The sequence below is a fragment of the Ahaetulla prasina genome, chromosome 8, assembly GCF_028640845.1.
Source record: "Ahaetulla prasina isolate Xishuangbanna chromosome 8, ASM2864084v1, whole genome shotgun sequence".
Taxonomy (NCBI): domain Eukaryota; kingdom Metazoa; phylum Chordata; class Lepidosauria; order Squamata; family Colubridae; genus Ahaetulla; species Ahaetulla prasina.
The window spans coordinates 44,036,888-44,058,944 of NC_080546.1; the positions used below are offsets into that span (position 1 = coordinate 44,036,888).

The following is a 22,057-nucleotide window of genomic DNA, read 5'->3' on the forward strand; positions in this document are numbered from 1 at the left end:
TGTCAGAACATAAGAGTGCACTGAACAAACATCCATACACCAGGGGAATAGGAAATTGCAGAGTAACCTTTATGCTTGTGGTCAGAGATTTGTGTGCTCTTGCTGTGGGAGAAGAAGCTACCACTCTTTCTAGAAGCCTTTACACTTCCTGATTATAGTTTAACATTAGAGTGTAGGAGAATCTACCACTAAAAAGCTACATATTTTTAAAGTCACAGATTTTGTTAATTTTTCCCTTTTAATTTTTCTTTTTCTTTCTTTCCCTCCCTAATTACTTGCATAGGGATTATTCTTTATACTATTTCTGTTGTTTGTATTTTTTGTCACGGATTGCACTAGTGAGGCTAAAACCAATTTTGTTGTATACATGATGTACAATGACAATAAAGGCTATACTATAATACTGTATCCTCAAAATCATATTTATTTCTTCAGCCTATTTTAAAATGATAATCCAGACCAATTATCCCACTGTGCATAGAAATTTCATCTCCAAATAACTGTTAACTAATTACTGTTAATGTAATAAATTAATTTCTTCATGGTATTGACACTGCTTAATTTACATATATGTGTTATATTTATTTGTACTAAATTCCATCTGGAATAAGTACATTCTCTGGGAATAAGTTTCACAAAGTGTGTTTTAATTCTGAGGGGATATGTGTGGAACTAAAATTTCATATTTTTATAATGTTAAACGTATTTTCCTTTTTTGAGGAAAAACTGTAGGAAGATGTGAGTGTTGTAAAGTTTGTAATGGATATAAGGCTTTTCATCTTGAGATCAATATTTCAAATCTTGCTAAGGTCATTACTCATTCAAGGTCTTACAATTTGACAAAAGAGAATATGTAACTTGACAATTGGAGATATCACCCACATTATTTGAAAATGCCTCAGTTCAAATGAATTATGAATATAATTTAAAAAAATGATCAGTGAACAGCAGCAACAACTATAAAAAACAATTACACAAAAAAGGCAAGTTGTTCACCACAGAAATATAATAAACTGAAAAATAAGTTTAGTTTTTGTTTTTAAAGAAGGAAAGAAGGAAGGGAGTAAAGCAGGCAGAAAGGATTCTGTGACCAAAATGAAAAGATAGCACCAATAGATAGTTCATAATCTGTAACAATAATGACAGGAGTATATTATCTCCATGATGTAATGGATACAGATAAAAAATAACATCAATAGAATAATGATTTTTTAATCAATTGTTCACTTAAATTCATATTAAGAAATAATTTCATTACATTGAATTATAATTTAACCAATATTGTATCATACCAAAACAGCAATTCCAATTGTAAAAATGTATCAAAATTTATTATTTCAATGTAACTAAATTTCATAAGAATTAAGGATTATATTTGACAGTACAATTAAGATATTTAAATATGATTCAACTTATGAAATCCAAATAAATTTTATTTATTTATTTATTCATTCATTCATTCATTTTTCATGCATTCATTTATATGTCCTATTTCTTAACAGTTTATCTTCCTCAGAGAAGTTATATTGTACATCTGAGAGGTGTACAATATAAATAATTTGCTACCGTTACCCATACCGTTACCCATATAAATAATTTATGATTAAAAAGTTTATAAGGGATTGTTAACACATTCAACAATTCTTTAACTGCAACTATTACCACATAAAAGGAGAATGTGGTTGAAGTAAACAATGGTAGACACCACTTTGCTTAAGACAAATTTTGCTTAAGACAAATTATTAGCTTGTGCAAAATTGAGACCACCCTTGATGCCCCTGTAAGCAATAAGGCAGCTGTCACCTTGGCCTTTGAAAAATTCAAAGAGAATTACAGTGACAAAGCAGCTTTTATCAGCAACATTTTTGTGCCCCCTGGAAGAAAGTGCTGTAGATATACTGCCGACACCCACATACACACACAGTTAAATCAGCAGGACACTCGTTTTAGGGAATTACTGTGTCAATCAGGATACACAGCTGTAGCACATATAACTACTTAAGAATGTCAGGCCATGCTAGATTTACCTTTAGCTAAAGTATGCTCTGGTAGAAGTATTTACAAAAAAAATAACAGGTTTTCAGGAAGTATTTTCTCTATAAAGACAAACCCATTTCTCCAAATGAAGAACTGTAATAATCCAAACATCTTTGAATGTATCGGTACCAAAAATAACGAATAGCTCTGCATTTTTTGTTTCATTCTATTGTTGCCTCTGAAAATATGTTTGATCTAGGAATTTTTACATAGAGTAACATAACCTTTATTATCACTGCGTTTGATTATCAAGATTAACTTTATAAATAATTTTTATTAGAGTTTTGAATGCAGAACAAAAATAAACAAGAAATAATATTTAGAATGAAAAGGAGAATACCAAGACAGAAGTGCTGAAATAAAAGAAAAAAAAGGATTGTAAAGAGGTGATTTCCAATTTTTTTGTAGCACTTGTAAGTATAAATATGTTAATCTCTTACTCTATAGGTTACAGCATTGTTTACATTTTCTCAATATTATATTTTAATTAGCAAGATCACTTGAAGATTCACTGATTCCGTTCCGAAATTACCAAAATCTCCATGTCTTATCTTTTACATTTGTCATAGGTATATATAGAGATTGTGGGACACTAAGTTATAACTGTCTGCTGGGGGAAAAAAGATAGTCATTAAGTAAAAAAGATCAGAATTACTTAACTCGTGTTTTGAGACAATTTCTCAAACCAATTCTAATTTTTCAATATTTTCTTGCAACAGGTATTTTAGAATAGAAGAACAGTGGCTGGCTTCCACTGACCACTGTAGTCATATAACATATGCTTACAACTATTTGCATACCTGGTATCATCAGTGATGTATGAATAGGACATTAATTCTGGCAGCAAATGCAAGAAAAATAAGATTTGATTTTTGTTGATAGAAAATGATTTAGTAGTCTCTTTTATCCTGGGAAGTTCCATAACTATTTGAACACAATAGACAGAAATACAAATACTGGCTTAGTTCTTTATACTGAGGTACGAAGTGTGAAAAGTGAAATACTGAGGTGCTTTTGACACAGTCATTTTTCATATATAGTAGGCAGATGGATTTATTTGATCAAAAATAAGGAATGTCCAAACTGACACCAAATGCTGATGGGTAAGAATTTATAACCATAGATAAGAATAAAGGTTAATTCATGAAGTTTATATTTGTGAGTGTGAAAATTAATTATATTTAGAAACATTAAAGTGAGGAATGTATGTGAAGGAAATCAGACTTGTTCATAAATGAATTAATATGACTATCCTGAATTACAAAATTGGGTAACCAACAAATATTGCAAGGAATATTTTATAAAAACTGCTTTATAAAAGAACATATGCATATGCATATATGCATATGTTCTTTTATAAAGCAGTTTGTATGTATATATACATACATACATATATACATACATACATTTGTTGTTCCATGTCTTTTTTAAAAAACAACTTTTTTTAGATTTCATAGATTTAGATTTGGATAGATTTCAGCTTATTCATCATTTCTCTTTTCCGATTCAGTTAATTAACTGGGATATCTCATTTTAATGATTAATATTTCTTTTGTCTGTATGCTAAATAACATTTTAACTAAGAAAACAGAAGTCCAGTTCTGGACACTAGAACTATTGTTCTCCATTCAAATCTTTCTTTTAAATCCTGCCTTACTTTGCTTCAACGAACCACTGTATAATGCTGCACATCACCCACCCAAACCGGGACTGTCAATATCAGGTTTTTTAGTCACCAAGTCTGCGAGCAAGCCAGAGTCAATCTTCCCATGAAAATCAAGTCAATGACCTGCATCTCTTGATCCTGTGAACCAAAAGATGGCTATAATTTTTCTTTTTCTCTCCCCCAACCTTACTTTTCACATGTTGCAATCGTTCCCTCAAGTCATTAGGCAATATAAAAATGCATCAATTCCTGCAAAGTTAAGTTCTTTCTGAATGACTGCATTGTGGCTGATTAGGCACAGTTTTCTTATTTTGTCAAATTAAATAGAGAGAGACAATAATATAAAAGAGAGGAAAATCAGGGAATGTTAAGGTATTTCTTCACTCAGACGATGTTCGCCTTACTATCTAATCAAGTGGAAAGGGCCTTTATTTGCTATTTTCTATTGTGAAAAAGTGCAGCAATAAAATGTCTAAAGATTTTCCAGCACTTTTGTTACCCAAAAAGAGCAATGTTAGTCAAGTGCTTTCTGATTTAAAATAAAAAAGATAAAAGCAAAACAATTAAAAAGAAAGAGAAATCAACTTCTGTAGTAGTTTGAAAATTCAGACAATTGAAACCCATCTATACCCAACAGCCTTTTAACTTTCCAAAAGTTTCCCTAAAAAAAGTTTGTAAAGAGGTTTGAATAAGGGTTTCTTCTTTGTGACCAGAGAAACATTATAAATGATGGAAGAAGCAGTCCACAGAACTTCAAACGATTTTATTTTAAACCATTACTAATCAGCATCTAGAGTTTGAGTGTTAATGCCAAATAAGAGAATAGTACTTCAGATTCTAATGACCTTTTAAGAACATTTCTTTAAGATACAAAACATACAGTTTGCAGAAAATTAAATATTATTGTTACAGTATCGCATCATCTGTTTATAGATATTAACAACTATTAGATCATATGCATGTAAATAAACTATAATCATTTTTTGTTCATAATATTCTATAGTCTGCAATGGGGAAGGAGGAAATAATGAAAGAGGGGTGGAGAGAATGAAGATTTAACTACCCAATCGATTAAGTAAATTACCCATTTCATGATCTCCCGTGCTATAAAACACAATAGAAGAACAATCCAATGAAAGTGGAATGCTCTTTGGGTCCACTAATTTTAATAGGGGAAGGCTAAGCTGCTTAGTTTTCCCTTTAAATTTGACATAATAAAAATTAATTTGTTAAATAATGTTAGAAACTAAAAAAAATTGAGCTTCAACTGTAAAATGAATGCATATTTCTTAATTAAATGGACCATCTCCAATTTGGGTTTGATTATCTGAGAGATGTTTTCTCCTGCTATAAATTGCCTTGATTTCCTTGGATCATCAGTATGTGTCTTTTTAAGGTACCTCCACTGTCAGAATCTTATCCATCCAGTGCTTCTCAACAGGCATGCTGCAGCATACAGTTGTGCCAGCGACTTGTTTCTAATATGCCACAAGATTTTTAATCTTCTTTTCTATGTCCGAAATGTATAAGTTAAAACTGTGTAACTTCCCCTTGAACTATGTCTTACGCATTTAAAATATGCACATATGGCTAATAATTTTCTGGTGAGTCATTGAACCAGTACTATATTCAGTTCTGTGCCACAGATTTTAAAAAAGGTTAAGAACCACTGATCTAGTACTGATTACAGTCTTCTGTAGAAACTTATTTTACGTTAATCTTGTGAGTCTGCTTCAAAATCCTTGGACAATAGGATTTGAGGTCCCTCAAAGCAGTCAATAGAAAGCATCACATTGCAGGCAAAACACGTGAATCTCTTTCAGTCTGTGGTGCTCTTAGACTTGGAAACAGCAGATGAATAGATTGCACAACTTAGAAGCTGTAGCAATGTCCAAGAGATTTTGGTGCTCTATGGAGTTTCTATTGCATATGATTCTGGACAAAATATATTTATGCTAACGTTCAATTCCAGTTCCATTTCATTTATATTTACTGCATATTGTATTGTACAGTCTTACAAGTACAATTACATTATTTATTAAAACATCAATGAGCTACTTATGGTCTCTTGTCAATGTAAAGTGGGTAATACCACTCCCAAGCCTTATAAGCTCTAAAAGTAGATTTAGCTTAGTTTTTCAAAACAAATATTTTTTTCTTTTATCTTCCTTTCTCCATCACCCCACCAAAATGGTATTCATTTGTTTGCTTCATGTTTCCTATCCCTATCACTCTTGGTCATCCACCAAAAGACTATTCATGCCAGAGACTGGAGCAGAAATATTATTATGGAATTTGTTAATGTTGCTTTAAAACATCTGTAGCACACCATAAGTTTGCACATTCTCTCCACTTCTTAACTGCAGCAAATACAGAAAATGTAAGATTTTATGTTACTATTCTTGCTATTACTAGATGCTATTTTTTTAAAAAAAAGTTATTAATTTTTCAATAAAGCATCAGATCCTTCAACTGGAAACCAATGATAAGTAATATACAAGGCATCCCAGAATGACTCTGAAGTATGTAAAACCACTCATGATCCAACTAAAAAATGTAAATTAAAACCATCACTATTCCCCGAGCTATGTGGCAAGATTCAACCCAAACAGAACATCAGTCAATCTTCTCCAAGTTCTTTCTTTAAGCGGAAAGAAAGAACTGAACAGCCAAAGTTCTTTAATACTTGGCTGAACAATCAGTGGACTCAATAATGAATATTTTAAGCCAAAAATCATAAAAATGAAATTATTACATGATAGATCTATTAAAAGTGATCAAGTTCTCAAGAGTTGTTCATATGCACAGTAAAGATTATTCTGGGTATATAGTATATACTGCGTGTGTGTGTGTGTGTGTGTGTGTGTGTGTGTTTCTCGCACATACATGCGCATGCACACATAGACATATATACTATATATGGAAGATGCATTTACTTACAAGTACAAACCCACTAATAGTGTACTGTATATAAAAACAAGCACTGCAAATATAACTTTATACATTATGTTTTAGATTTCTAAAAACATGGTTATTTTTAATATAAGAAATCAGTGAGCCCTCTACATATAAATGATTGTATGATACATCCAAATGCTATAGATAGATAAAGGTTTTCCCATAAATTTATCTGCTAATTTTGATAAAATGGTCTGTGATCCTTAAGCTGAAATAAGAAAAATCCAGTGGTTCAACTGGCAAAACAAGCTTCCAAGTATTTTCAGGAAGACAAATTAATTTTGGATGAGGGAAGGAGGTGCTTCCACAATAGAAAATTCTTCTTTCCAAATTGATTGCACATGCTTTTGCTCGTATTTTAATGAAGGATTTTTACCCAGGGCTCTATGATTACTGAAAAAAAATTAAGAAAATGTTAAAAATTAGAAAGGAAAAATATTTGCTTTTTGATATATTTCATACATATACCAAATCTACAAAAATCAACATGAAGAGTTCCATTTAATACGATCTGTCAGATACACTCTTCTTCAATAAACTTTTTCTTATGTATAGCAATAGTATGAATGCATTCACTACCCCAAAAATAGTTCAATTCCTTATACTTTTATAACAGCTAGAAGTAATATCAGCAATATGCAATTTCAAGACAAAAATAGGTAATATGCATTTTATATTTGTAACAGCTGTACAAATATATATACCCTGTTTCCCCTAAAATAAGACATCCCCTAATAATAAGCCCAATTGGGCTTTTGAGCGCATGCACTAAAATAAGTCCCCCCCTGAAAATAAGCCCTCCCCACAAATATTTAAATGCTTGTGCAGCCATTCCCCACCATTTTCTCTGGTTTGCTCCATGCGCCCAAAATAATAAGAGCGCTTATTTTGGGGTTCAAAAAAATATAAGACAATAAGATACTTGAAGTGCCATTTTATTTATTTTTTCATGATTAGTTTCAAGATTCGTATGAAGATATTGCAAGGTTAAGATTTAATTTTAAAACTTAAACTTTAAAAGGTAGAGATAATACATGTTCGCTGTTTGTACATAATGGCATTTAGTTATTAAATAGAATTAATATAAAAAACTTTATGAGTTATTTCTTATACAAACCAAAGTTGAACATTGATTTATGATGGTAATAGCTCTTTCTGATGAGGAAATTCCTATTATGAGAAATATAACTATAAGGGGCGTGTATAAGAGCACAAAAGTGCCTACCGTTCCTGTCCTATTGTTCCCTTCATTATATCAAATTAATATAGTTAATGCATATTTTTTTTGCTTATATATATTTCTTCAAGATATGTTGTTTTATTTATGACAATGTTTGTGTATACTGTTGTGACAAAAATAAATAAAAATAAAAAATAAATATACCATAGTATATATATATCATAGTATCAATGGGCTCATATTAGCTCAGATGTTTGAAAACAAAGAATTGAATTTTCATGAGTTGCTCATTATTTATAGTACCACTACATGAAATCTGTACAAAATATAAACATAAGAGAGTGAAGCTATCTTTTCAAACAAATAAGTCCATTTGAAAATTTCTTAAGAATATTAATGTAAAAGTCCATAATTATCCATCCATTTAATTGTAAACAAATGGATGAGATGTTCTCTCTAGTCCTCCTATAGGGTTCCAAATTACAAATCCAAATTACATTTTGTTTCATTTTAAAGAATTGAGCTTATTTCTAAGCAAAGTGCTAGGTTGCAGCAATTCACTATTTTTATTTCCATAAAAAGCTCCCGAGACTTAGTATTGGAGGTGGTAATCTGTTTTATATCATATGGTCTCTTATTTTATTGTAATACAAGAGACATTAATATTACTTTGCTACAAATTCAACCTTAATTATACATATTTTTCATGGAATCTTAATTTCAAGTAAAGTTTGCCCTGCCTTGTTTGTTAAAGCAGGATTGTTGTGCCCCTTGTTAAAATCACAGCAGAACAATGGTTTCTGGAATGTGTTTATCCTTATTTATTTTATAATTGCTTTTTTATAGTTTATAGTTTTTTATAGTTTTTCTACTGCATACATACTATGTAGAGTAGACAAAGAACTGATCAGAGAAAAATAATACTAATAGTAACAGTAACAATAATAGTAATGCATATTTATCAGTTACTATTTCTTGTTCATTTTTTTTTGAGGCCAAGTATTTTGGCAAGCACATATATTTCTCTCCCTCTCTTTTCTCCACAAACTATACATTTTGCATTATTCTTTACTAAAAATTCATTAGACAATTTATTACATAATTATCCCTGTCAAGGATATGATTAAAATAGCTTGGTGTTATTGATTCTTGTTTAATTATATTTAATTATGCATTATGAGTTGGTAACTGAAACTTTTATTTCTTTGACAGATAAAGGAACTTGTGCCAAACTACATTTCACACAAATTGTATAGTTATTTTTCCAACCTTTTTACAAAAATGAAAACAGTCTGTAATTGAAAAAAGACGTCTGACATTTCAAAATGCTCTTTTTCTCTCGTAAAACATGTTATTGAAAACTTACATTATTTTTCTGTTGAACTTTAGCTGATCTAACCTATTTTCCTGCTATAAATAATACCTTTAATTATCTTGCCTCTTCACTTAGATAAACTGCCATTCATCTGCTTAGATATTTATTTAAACACACAAACAAATTTGTGCAGACTTCAATCACATTACACATACAAACACAAACACACGGACATACACACACAAACACATGGGGCGGGGTGAAAGAAAAAGAAAGTATATATGAATTTCCACTATAATTTAAATGATCCTATTTTATTAATGTTATCATCCTTAGCCTTTTTTTTTTTTTTTTTGCCATATAGAGATGAAAGATGGACTAGAACTAATATATCTATGCTTTTAAAAATACAAAACAAAACTAGATGGCAGCACACTTTGGAAGTTCTGTACCACTTTGCTGCCATCTAGTGGAATATTCGATTTTGCAGGCCAGATCAGAAAACCTTAGGTGGACACTACCTGGCTTCCAACTAAGATAATGGAAACGACAAACAAAGGAAGTTCTGAAAATCTCAGTAACATGCCAAACATTCTCATGTTTGACAAAATATCCTTAAGAATCATATAAAAGTATCAAAAATTTCAACCAAAACTCTCCAGTTAAAAAAAAAAACACCTTTCACCTGACCTCTATCCTTTTGTATGAATTAATTTTCATAGGTTTTATCATATAATTGTAGAAAGTAAACCAATTCTCTAAATATGATAGTCCAAAATAACAATGTCTAGTAATATCTTCCCTATGATTAGCATATTGCTATTATTGGATTCCAGGCATCAGCAGCATAAAAGGAAAAACGGAGAGGGAAACTAAATCACCCAGAAAGTATGCAAATGAGTTAATTTGTTGCTAATTTGTTACTTCATCAGAAAAATGAAGTTTTCACTTTGAACTATGGATTGATGAAGATACCTAGACCTAAGGCTCAATAATCTGAGAAAAAAGTCTTATCCTGTTACATTCAAACTGTAATTCAGTTAAGGAGAATCTGACAATTTCATGAGAAAATGAACACATATGTGGCAATTTACAGGTGAACAGAGCCTATATTATGTAGGATTCAATCCCATTAAGTAAGCAAAGGAATCATGCTTGTATCTTATTGAACTGCTAATAATATTCCTCAAATAAGCCAGTCTTTGGTATATTACTTTCCTTTCCCTTATTAAAATTAATTTTAAGAAGTTCTAAAGTATCGGCACTAAGTAACATTACTAGCAATCAAATGCTTTTTGTTGACCTTGCAAGGAAAGACTTATGTCTAGGACCCAGTAGAAACCAATCCAAATATAAGCCAAAAGCAGGAAGCCAATAAACAATTGAGAAGTGCAGGCAATCTGATCCACCTGTGGTGGAAATATTTCTTTTCTCATTCACACAGCTTGAGGCTTCATGATGGATTACAGAAACACCAGTGGAGGAAATAAAATGGAGAAACAGACAAATCAACGGGGTATCTAAATTGTTATATGAAAAATCCAAGAAAAACATCTATCTTAATCATTGCAGAGGGCTTTTTAAAATTCAATCATTTTAATGAACCTCCTAGACCATCATAATAAATTTTTAATCTTACACACTGTAAAGTTAGACCAATAAGTTGTATACAACTAAATTACAAATGCCTTTACAGGGACATATCTCAAGACTAAATTTACCACAAAGACTGGTTTCAAAAATTAACACAATAAATATGGTGATCATCCAGATTTTTGCAGCCCAGATATGGTAACTCTACATAGTATATTCAGATTTACACAATTACATTTTATTCAGTTGCTCGTGAATAGATTCCATGACTTCTTCTAAATGCAGTATTTATTTTCTATTCCAAATTATTAATGGAATAGAATGGGGAGAGAGGGAGGGAGGGAAGGAGAGAGAAAGAGAGAGGGGAAGAGAGAAAGTGTCTTCTTTGGAATCATCTTTTTTCAATTAGTGCATAGAATTGCAGTTGTATGCTGATACTTATATTTCAGAATCAATGAAAGCACATATCACTTAGGTAATTGTCCTATATTTTTCTTTGTCTAATAATTATAATAAAAATATGTGAGAAATTAATAAAACATTCAATTGTGTGGGAAACAAGGATGCTCCAATACACTCTGCTAAAAAACCTAACACTTCTATTGTGTAAGCAGCTAAAGATAACATTTGAAATTCCTAAATGAGATTAGTTTTCTTCAGATGAATTTAACCAAAATGTTTCTACAACTTAATATTATGGTGAAGTGCTTGTTTAAAACATCATCAAAAATGTATCTTGTTGAAAAAAAGAAAATACAGCCGTCAATTCCAGTTGACGGAATTCCAGTATTAATTATTCCAATTAATAAATGCCTACCTAGATAAAATTGCAGAAGAATGATTCTAAATGGATTTAGGATGGAAAATTCACAAGAAAAAAATCTTGCATACATGTTACTCTACCTGTTTGATAAAGAAACATAAACTCTTCTGCTGCAGAATCTTTCAAGCCAATCCTGTTACCATATGGTTCCCCTACTTTTAAAAAGTGAATTTTAAATCCTTTATAATGTAGGTAAAATGAGGACCCAGATTGCTGGGGGCAATAAAAATTGACTTTGTATATAATATACAAATGGATGAAGACTATTGCTTAACACAATGTAAGCCGCCCTGAGTCTTCGGAGAAGGATGGGATATAAATTCAAATTTTAAAAAAATCCTTAAAATAATCTTTTTTAAATAATGATTATTTGATCTTTTATCATAAAGCACACAGTTCTTGGGAACCAAAACCATGCATGAAACTGTAACCCTAACAGAGATTCTAAAACTGCCTGCTTTTTTATGGGACATCTTAAAAAATTCTTGATCAAATATTTCCCAATCAAAGATATGGGTCTTCATATCTCTTTCCCAATTTATAATCTGTTGTGAAACATTCTTTTCTCATTAAGTATAGGTGCATCAGCAGTGTTAGTTCCATGTGTAATCCAGGAACCAGTGGCTCCTGCAGCAACAATGAGTTGGTCTTTTCTTTTCTTTTTCACCCTCATACTGTACTACCTTACTGTAAAGATGTTCAATAAAGCTGCTGATACTGCCATTTACCTAAAATTAGTATCAGGCAGTTTCTCTTTTATCATAATATTGGGACCAGTTTTTTGAAAGTTAAATATCTTTCTAAATTGTGCTCTAATTTCAAAACATGAAAAATCAAACAAAGATCAGGATGTTACCTTTTGGAGTTAAGAACTGCAAGTTTTATTACTGACAGAAGATCAAGTGCTATAAAGTGTTTTTGTTGCTATAAAGAATATCAATTGAAATCGATAACAATGAAACAATTAAGTATATAAGTCCTGCAAAGGGAGACAGGAGATAGGGGAGATGACAGTCTTTAGATATGGCATTGGGAAAATGGCATTCCTTTGTAATAATTTGTCCAAATTTTTTAGAATCAGCACATAAGAGCCATAGTGGTGCAGTGGTTAGAATGCAGTATCACAGGCTAACTCACTGCTCATTCCAGAAGTTTGATTCTGAATGGTCTAAGTTTCCATCCTCCCAAGGGCGGTAAAATGAGGAACCAGGTTATTGGAGGCAATATGCTAACTCTATAAAAACTGCTTAAAGAGAGCTGTGAAGCAATATATAAGTCTAAGTACAATTTATATTGCTATATTAGAAAAAGTAAGAAAATAAAGAATGAAATAAAAACTTATATGAGTTTCTTCTTGTTATATGTCAGTTCTAAAGTTGCACCTTGATCCATTTAATATATTATTAGGGTTTGGAATTCTATGCTATGCAAGCTTATGCAAGTCAATAGGTTTATGTTAAAAAAGCATCACTGACAATATAACATAAGCACAGACCAGCACTGACAACAAATACTAGATTTCGGCATATACAATAAATTCATTTTTCATATAAAACTGTGTTTTTACTGTTACAATATAAAATACTGTACAAATAATGTAATTATTTTGCTCAATTTTTTTCCTTGCAATAATGTACTGTTTTCATAGGAATTTCATTACTCAAATAAGTCTAATGCCTCACTTAATGAACTATTTGCTATACAACCATATATAATTTCATTAGGATTCAAATAGTAAAACCAAATTAATAATTCCATATAGTTCTATAAAATATTAAACCACATTAAGTTCAGTGGGACCAAGCTAATATGAATGGATGTAAAATCACAACCCATAGTGAAATGTAAAGTTTGTTTTGCTTTAGCTGCTTTAGACTGAACTTGAGGATAAAGAAACCAGTTGGTGACATCCTTTTTTATAGTATTATACAGTAGTATTCATTGAATATATAAAACATGGTAAGATTCCTTCCAATAACAATAGTTAAATTACTATTCAGTTAAAAATGCATTGATTTTTAAATGAAATTATAAGCAAGCAAGCCAGCAAGCTTTTAAGGACAAATTAAATTGCTCTAATTCATCTCCTTAGAATCAGACTTGATTTCTGATTACTTCATTGACACATCTGGAGAGGAAATAAAAACAAGCACATACTAGGAAAAGGAAAAACATAATCCAGGAACTACCACAGAGTAAATAATTCTGTTATATGGGTTAATCAAGCAACATATATCAAGATCTCAGAATTCTGCAGTTTCAAATACTTAATCAAGAATAATGTCATAACTGGTATCAAATCACTGCATATAATAACAAGTATATGTCATGCTTACTTCAATTTAAAATACATCATTTTTACAATCCAAAATAAAGTATGCTTATGAGGAGGCGAATTTCATATGATCGCTTAATTAAGTGAGACTATATGCTTAAGGTATTATTCCTTGGCTGCAATTTTTATACTATCCAATTCTGTTTGAGTTCAGAGCTCAAGTTCTTACACCATAACAGAAGCCAATGAGTCACTCTCCACTTCCGGCATCCCCTGCTGACTGAGTGTTCCAAGTTTTTGTGAGCAAAAACACAAGTCAGAATACTATGCAGAAATGGGAGCTCAAACAATGTCAAACGGAAAAAGAAAGCCCCCACCTTAGCTGGCATTTATTTTCTTTATGTCCCCAGACAAAGCAGGCTCTGGTTTAGGAAAGGTATGTAAACAAGTATATCCATGATACAAATTGCCCATTAGGAATTTAATGTAACATTTTGAAACAACAACAACAATAATAATAATGTCCTTGTAATGTTTTGGAAACCATGTAGCCTGAACCACTGTAATAAAAAAAATCATTCTGATATTCACCATTTGGCTTCTGTAACTCTCATCCTCTCTGTATGTTTTTATAAAGCTAAATATTGGCAAGGCTAGAGAAATAGAAACTGGAAAGAATGGTGAAGGGAAACTCATTTGGAAGAACCAGCTAAGTTTCCCTGAGTCTCATCCAACACTGTATTATTGTATAACGATTAAGAAAAAGTCACAATGTGATATAGCAAGAAAAAAACATTCATTTATAACAATTTAAGCAGAAATCAACCCTAAAGCAAAATTTCTTTCTCTAATTGCACTTTGCCTACATTTAGAAATATCAGGTATAAAACAGGTAATGCAAATTGAAGGCCAGTAGACAGAGAGAATAATAATAATAATAAAAAACTTACACTTCACATTTATTACTTAAATGAGTCAGTCAAATACAAAAATATTCAAACTCTACATTTTAGTTCAAATCCAGCAAAATATTTAGGCCAAGTATTAATTATGCAGAAAAATCTTTGTTCATATGCCATCACACAAATTACTTCTAAAGTGTGACAATACCTTGTGAATTCTAAAGAAAGTAACACTTCCAAGATTGAAAGTGTTTATTCAGAAGTCACAATGAATTCAGAGAGAATTAGTACTAATAAATACTGCATGCAATGACTGTTTAAGATGATAAGAAAAAACAAACATCAGTGTTGTATTTTGGAGATTAAAAGCTATATGGGGAGAGAGAGAAGACAAGGATAGGAAAATAATGAAATAATGAAATAAGCGAAAAATCTTTACCTCAGCTTTCTGGGTCCGAGGCGAAGCTGCAGATTTTTCAATGGCATAAACATCCACCAGATACAGGCGTGCTCCTTGCTCCCTGTCCAAAACAGCAGCAGTCTGAATCACTCCAGTGTGGCGGCCAATAGTAAAGAGGCGGCCAAACTTTTTGTCCTCACAATGTACTGATACAATGAAATACTCCACTAGAGTTTCTGGCCCTCCAGGACTAGATGCTTCAATGGATATCACATTTGTCCCAATAGGTTCGCCTTCTTTTAAAATGGTAATATATTTTGGTTGAGTGAAAATAGGGCCATCAAGTCCTTGTAGAATTACAGTCATCTCAGTGGTTGATTTTCTTCTCTCAGGGCCAAGGTCTGTGGCTGAAATGATGAAGCTGTACATTAGCTGGGATGGCACTAAAGCTGATGACACTCTCAGTTCTCCGCTGTAGCGATCCAGAATAAATATGTCTCTAACCCCATTAATTATTTCATATTCAACCTCTCCATTTGCTCCTTCATCAGGATCGGCAGCCACAATTGTAGTTAGGACAGTACCTATTACAACAGAAGGTTCTACAGCCAGAGCATTTGGGGACACAAAAGTTGGAACATTGTCATTTTGGTCAGTTATAAGAACTGTCACATTCTTCAAAGCAAATCTTCTAGATTCGATAGGCACAGCCTGATCCATGGCTTTGACTGTTAATTCAAAGAGATTAGCAAATTCACGATCTATTTCAGCACTTGTATATATTGTTCCTTTGACTTCATCTATATGGAAATGGTTTCCCCTTGGCATCTGCTGGATGATTGTATATGCCAACTGCCCATTAATATCTGCATCCGGATCATGAGCCACTACAGAAATGACCGAGGTCCCAATAGGAATGTTTTCAACAATAGACTTAAATATGTCTCCAGCTGGAAACACGGGTGGGTTGTCATTATAATCCCTGACATATATTACAACTGACATGGTAGAAGAGCGAGGAGGCCTCCCTTTGTCTTTTGCTGTTATGTTTAGTTTATACAATGATTGTGTTTCAAAATCCAACTTTTTTGAAAGAAAAATACTGGCAGTATTAGGACTGATGCTAAATGTTCCATGATTGTTTGTTCCTGTAATACTATAATTAAGGTCAGCATTGTCACCTGAATCTGAGTCTGTAGCAGTGGTTGAAGTTACAAGTTCACCAATTCTCATGTTTTCCAAGATATCAACAAATAAAATAGTTTTAGGGAATGAAGGACTATTGTCATTTTCATCCAAAACATTGATGTTCAGCATAGAAAGGGAGCTAAGGGGATCTGTCCCAGAATCCACTGCTTGAATAGTAAGTGAGTAAAATGCAGTAGCTTCATGGTCCAATTTCCCAATTAAAGTCACTTGGCCAGTGCCAGTGTCTATCGCAAACTGGTTTTCTTCATTTCCTTCAATTATAGAATAGTGGATTAGCCCATTATTACCTTCATCGACATCTGAAGCAGAAACTCTTAAAACCTGTGTTAAATTTGGGGCTAATTCTGATATTGTTGCTTGGTACAGTTCTTTCAAAAACTTTGGCGCATTATCATTTATATCCTTTAAGTACACCTGCACTATTGCCTGATCTCTTAAAGGCTTTGGCAACCCTTGATCTACTGCAGTAACTGTAAGTGTAAATACAGCAGCTCCCCTTTGTCTCATCAGGGATTCTCTGTCCAATTGATGAGTACTTGTTATTTCCCCACTTAGAGCATTCAATTCAAAATCAGGCTGCATGTGTGCAAACAAATATCTGACTTCCCCATTAGATCCACAATCTTTGTCAACAGCACTTACTTTACCTACAAAGGATTCACCTTTCTGTTCCTCTTCAAAATAAAAAACATAATTGGTGCTGTTAAAAAGTGGTCTATTGTCATTTACATCTTGCAGAATAACAGTAACATTTACCATGGCACTGAGTGGTTCTACTGCTCTGTCAGAAGCCTCAACCAGTAGTGTATATCTGTCCTGAACTTCACGGTCTAGTTCACTTTTTATGTACAGCTGGCCATCTGGAAATATGCCAAAGGCATCTCCTGTATTTCCTTCAATTATGTTATAAGCTATTTCACCATTTGTACCTGAATCCTTGTCAGAAGCATGCACGCTAAAAAATCTGGAATTCACAGGCTCCAGTTCAGAAATAATGACTTCATAAGAAAGCTGGTCAAATACTGGTGGGTTATCATTTACATCATGAACAGAGACAGTTAAAATGAAACTGGAAGAACGTTCTGGAACTCCCAAGTCAGAGGCCATAATCTCCACTTGATAAGACCCATCGTTTACATCAAGAAGCCCTGTCAAACTGATAGCACCACTTTGTTCATCAATACTAAACAGATTTTTAGGATTTTGCTTTAGGCTGTAAGCAACCATGCCATTTGCACCTTCATCAGGGTCAACAGCTCTGGCTTGGAAAATGGTATGCCCCGTATTCCAATTTTCAACCACATTCACACTTTCCACGGCATGAAGAAAGTGGGGTGAATTGTCATTTAAATCTCTAACCGTTATATTGACCAGAGCATCTCCCGTTATTATTCCCCCACTGGCCACTACTTTCAGCTGGTAAAATGCTTGCTCTTCCCTGTCAATAATACTAGCAGTAGTGATCAAGCCAGTCATTTTGTTAATTTCAAACATACCCTTTTGGTCACCTGTAGTGATCAGATATGTGATGTTGATGTTGAGATCCATAGTGTGGGCAGAAACACTGCCAACATGATAACCCAGGGCAACATTTTCAAACACCACAAAGCTGTAGATTTCCTGGGTGAATACTGGGGGGTTATCCTGAGTGTCCAAAACAGTGACTGTAACTATGGCCTGATTCTGTGACTGTAGATTGCCACTATCACTGGCTACTACTTGTAATTGGTAAGCAGTTTTTTCCTCTCTGTCTAGGGTGGTTTTTGTGGTGATGACCCCTGTCTGACTATGAATTTGAAACCTGGAAATATCTCCTGCTGAGATACTATACCTAACTCTGCCATTGAGTCCAAGATCTGGATCACTAGCAGACACCGTGACAACGTAGCTGCCTGCAGGTTCGTTTTCTTGGATGTGAGCAAAATACTGGATAGGGTAGAATAAGGGGCTGTTATCATTCACATCAAGCAAGCTCACATTGACCAGAGTCTCTGAAGAGAGAGCAGGATTGCCCAGATCAGTGGCCAGGACATGCAGTGAGTAGTGTTCTTGTTCTTCCCTGTCTAACTGTGAGATTGTGCTAAGTCTACCTGAAACAGGATCCAAGCGAAAAGCTATTGGAAAACCACCTGAATTTCCCCCAATTTCACTCTCTTGCAAGATGTATCTCACAGTACCATTGTCACCCAAGTCACCATCCACAGCAGTGAGGACTAGCAACTCAGTTCCCAGAGGTGTATTCTCTGCTATTGAAACATGATACCCATGTGGCTTACTAAACTGGGGCTTTTCATCATTAACATCCAGGATATTCACTACCAGTTTTGCAAAGGAAACTTTAGGTTGCACACCCTGGTCACGGGCACTAATGTTCAGCATCACTTGTGAAACTATTTCCCGGTCCAGCCCACCAGATGCTGCCATGCCTTGACCAGAAATACCTAGCAGAGATGTAGACATGGCAGTATCAGCGCTCTTAGTAGTAACTAGGCCACTGTGTTCACTAATACAAAACCAACCCAACTCATTTCCAGAAACTATGCTGTACTTCAGGTTGGCATTAAGACCAGAATCGTGATCTGTAGCACTTAAGCTCTGTACATAGCTGCCTGGTGGTACTTCCTCACTAATATTGACTTGATATACTGATTGCCCAAAAACAGGTGGGTGATCATTGATATCATTCACAAAGATGACAAGGCTGGCCACAGAAGAGCGGCTCACTGGGGCAGGAGAGGCCCCATCTGGATTCAGAGAAGAAGGGATTGAATCAGGTGATGGAGCAGAACTTCCAAAGTTGTCAGTCACAGCCACGGTGAGATTATAGGTAGGAATGCGTTCTCGGTCAAGAGCAGCTGCCACTTTGATAAGACTGAGATTGGGTACTTTGCTGCTCTGGACCTCGAAATGGCGCTGTTCATTCCCACCCAAAATGGATACAGAGATATTCCCATTGGCTGCTGGTGAATCAGCATCACTCACAGTCAGCAATGCCACAACTGTGCCAGGTGCTGCATTTTCATCTACAGAGGCAAAACGGGAGGTGGCTGGGAAGTAGCGAAATTTGACCCTTGGCTCATTATCATTCACATCAAGCAGGTGGATAAGCGCTTCAGCACGGCCATTCAAAGCTGGTACTCCACGGTCAATAGCCTGAACTGTTAGTGAGTACTGCCGTTGAGATTCATAGTCCAGAACCTCCCGGATACGGATGACCCCACTTTCAGGGTCCACCTCAAAAGGAAGCATCCCACTTCCATCTCCTCCAGTACTCTCTGCCCTTTCCAGACGATACTGGATGTCAGCATTGGTGCCCTCATCAGCATCTGCGGCCGTCACCTGAAGAACACTGGCCCCAACTGGTGCATCCTCAGGCACTCGAGCTTGGTAGAGAGTCTGGCTAAAAACAGGTGGGTTGTCGTTGATATCCTGAACAGTGACATTGACTTGTAGGAATCCATGTCTCTGAGGTTCCCCTTTATCATCTACCTGCACCAGCAGCTGATAGGCAGAAGAAGCTTCCCTATCTAGCCCACCACGAGAGACCAAGTGCAGGAAGGCCCCTTCCCCACTAGGATTAAGAGTGATGTTAAGTCGGAATCGTCCCTCTTCATTGCCATCCACAATGCGGTAAGAGCTGTGGTCCACCCCATTGGTCCCACTGTCTGCATCAGTAGCTGTGTCCAAGATAAGCTGTCGGCCGCTACCTGTGTCCTCCTTGAAAGTCACCACAATAGAAGGATCTGGGAAGACAGGTGCATTGTCATTGAGGTCAAGCACCATGATGCGCACTTCACTTGGGTATGTAGGCTGGCTGGAAAGCACCACAAGGTCCATCACATCATTGGTCAGGCTCTCTCGGTCAATAGTGGCAAGTGTGTGCAGATCTCCGGATGTAGCATTTATGGAGAAAAGAGCATGGTGCTCACTTAAGCGATAGGTGAAGCCTGGACGGGTGGCAATGGTACCTATCCAGGTGCCCGGCGGCTGCTCTTCCAACACCTTGAAAAGCTGCCTGGGCTCAGCGGAGGCACGAAGTGGCAGCAGCAGGAAGATCACAAGGCAGGGAAGCAAAGTAGAAGAGGCGCTGCCCACCCCCCAGCAGCCCATGATGCAGAGGAGGGATAACGTGGGAAAGCGATGCAAATCCTTCTGACAGCCACAATCCAGGTCGGCCCGCAAACCAACACCAACCAACCCAGCAAGGCGGAAAGTCCAGCGAGCGTCGGGCAAGCAGCGTCAATCCACATTACCAGGAGCGCTCAGGTGGAAGTGAAGGGCTGTCAAAGCTTCCGCCACCGCGGGCATCTCTCGCCCTCTCTCTCCGCTGCATACGAAGGCCAACACAATGCAAAGAGTCGGCGGAGGGTCCAGGAGCCGCCGCCGCCGCCGCTGCCTCCTAAGGAGAGGCAGGCTGATCCCAGGTCCCCTCTTCAAGCTACTTGTACGGGCGGGGAGCTTTTGCATGCCCGACAACACTCCGCAGCCCCCCCCCCCCCAAAGGTCGGCGCAAAAAGACGGGTAGCCGGTTCTTTTCCACAAAATGCCCGGTGAGTGGGAGAGTAGTTGAGCCGAGTTCCCTCCTGCCTCCCGGCTCCGCTGGCAGGCAACCGAAACCGCCTTCCAAAGGGGAGAAGTGCCAGCAGTCCCTCCTTCACTTACGGGCGGCTGCTGCTGCTGCTCCGGAGCTTACTTTTCTCTTTCCCCGTCCGGCCGAAGTTTGAGTTGCTGCTGCTGCCGTCGCCGCCGGTCGAAGACTTTGGGGACGTACGCGCAAGTCCAGGCTGCTGCTGGGCATTGTTAAACAAAAGTTCTCGCCTCGGCTAAAGCAAGCCGCTCCTCCGTACTTCCTTCGGCAGCACCAGTTTGGGTCCAGGCTGAGCTCTGACAAGCCAGCCTCTTTTGCAAATTCGCTGAGCTCAGCGTTTTCTCCCGGGAGGAGGGGGGTAGGTGAGAAAAAGGGAAGAGTGTAAAAAAAACTGAGAAAGAAAGAAAGAAAGAAAGAAAGAAAGAAAGAAAGAAAGAAAGAAAGAAAGAAAGAAAGAAAGAAAGAAAGAAAGAAAGAAAGAAAGAAAGAAAGTGAAGGGCAGGGATCCCAACGCGGATGGCGAGAGAGCCAGACAGAAAGGAAGCATGAAGCGGGGAAGGAAAGCAACCGGTCCTTTACTCTGTTAAAATCAGTCGCCCACTTTTGTAATCCCGAAGGTTTGCCTTGGAAGACATTAAATGCCGCCTCTCGCTTCGGCGCTTCGGACCCTCAGATGAGCTGCTTGATTCCGCGGGAAGAAAAGAAAGGAGGCGGGGGGGGGGGAGAAAGCCTCCTGTCCGCACACACCACACAGCAGCGAGCCAGGCAGAAACTTTGTAAGGTACTCATTGAGCTCTTCCCTCTTTACTTTCAGAGGCAACTCCCCCCCTCCCCTTGCGGGTCCGCGCTATCTTCATCTCCGCCTCCAATTGGTTGTCATCTCCCACCCCGCCCACCTTTCTTTTCATTGAGTCGGAGTAAATCGAGTCTCCGCCTCTTCATCGCCTGCCTTCCAGAAGCTCTCCCCCTTTTTTTGACCTGAGCCCCAATGGCTCTACAGGGTGTCAATCAAATAAATTGGCAGTCGCGGGGGGGGGGCACGACGCGGACACGGGGAAATCTAGTCTGCTAGGCTCTCTTTCTTTTGCCAGAAGCGGGGCGTCTGTCCGCG

The 22,057-nt window shown here is 36.0% G+C and overlaps 1 protein-coding gene across 2 annotated transcripts in view; it reads right to left on the reverse strand.

Moving 5' to 3' along the window:
* Positions 1 to 21,687, reverse strand: part of FAT4 (FAT atypical cadherin 4) — a 127,968-nt gene extending 106,281 nt beyond the window's left edge. For both annotated transcript variants that reach the window (XM_058192931.1, XM_058192930.1), the window contains exon 1: positions 15,189 to 21,687. In XM_058192931.1, coding sequence (XP_058048914.1) covers positions 15,189 to 20,468 — 5,280 coding nt within the window. In that variant the 5' untranslated portion in view covers positions 20,469 to 21,687. The remainder of the gene's footprint in view (positions 1 to 15,188) is intronic.
* Positions 21,688 to 22,057: the final 370 nt, after the last annotated feature.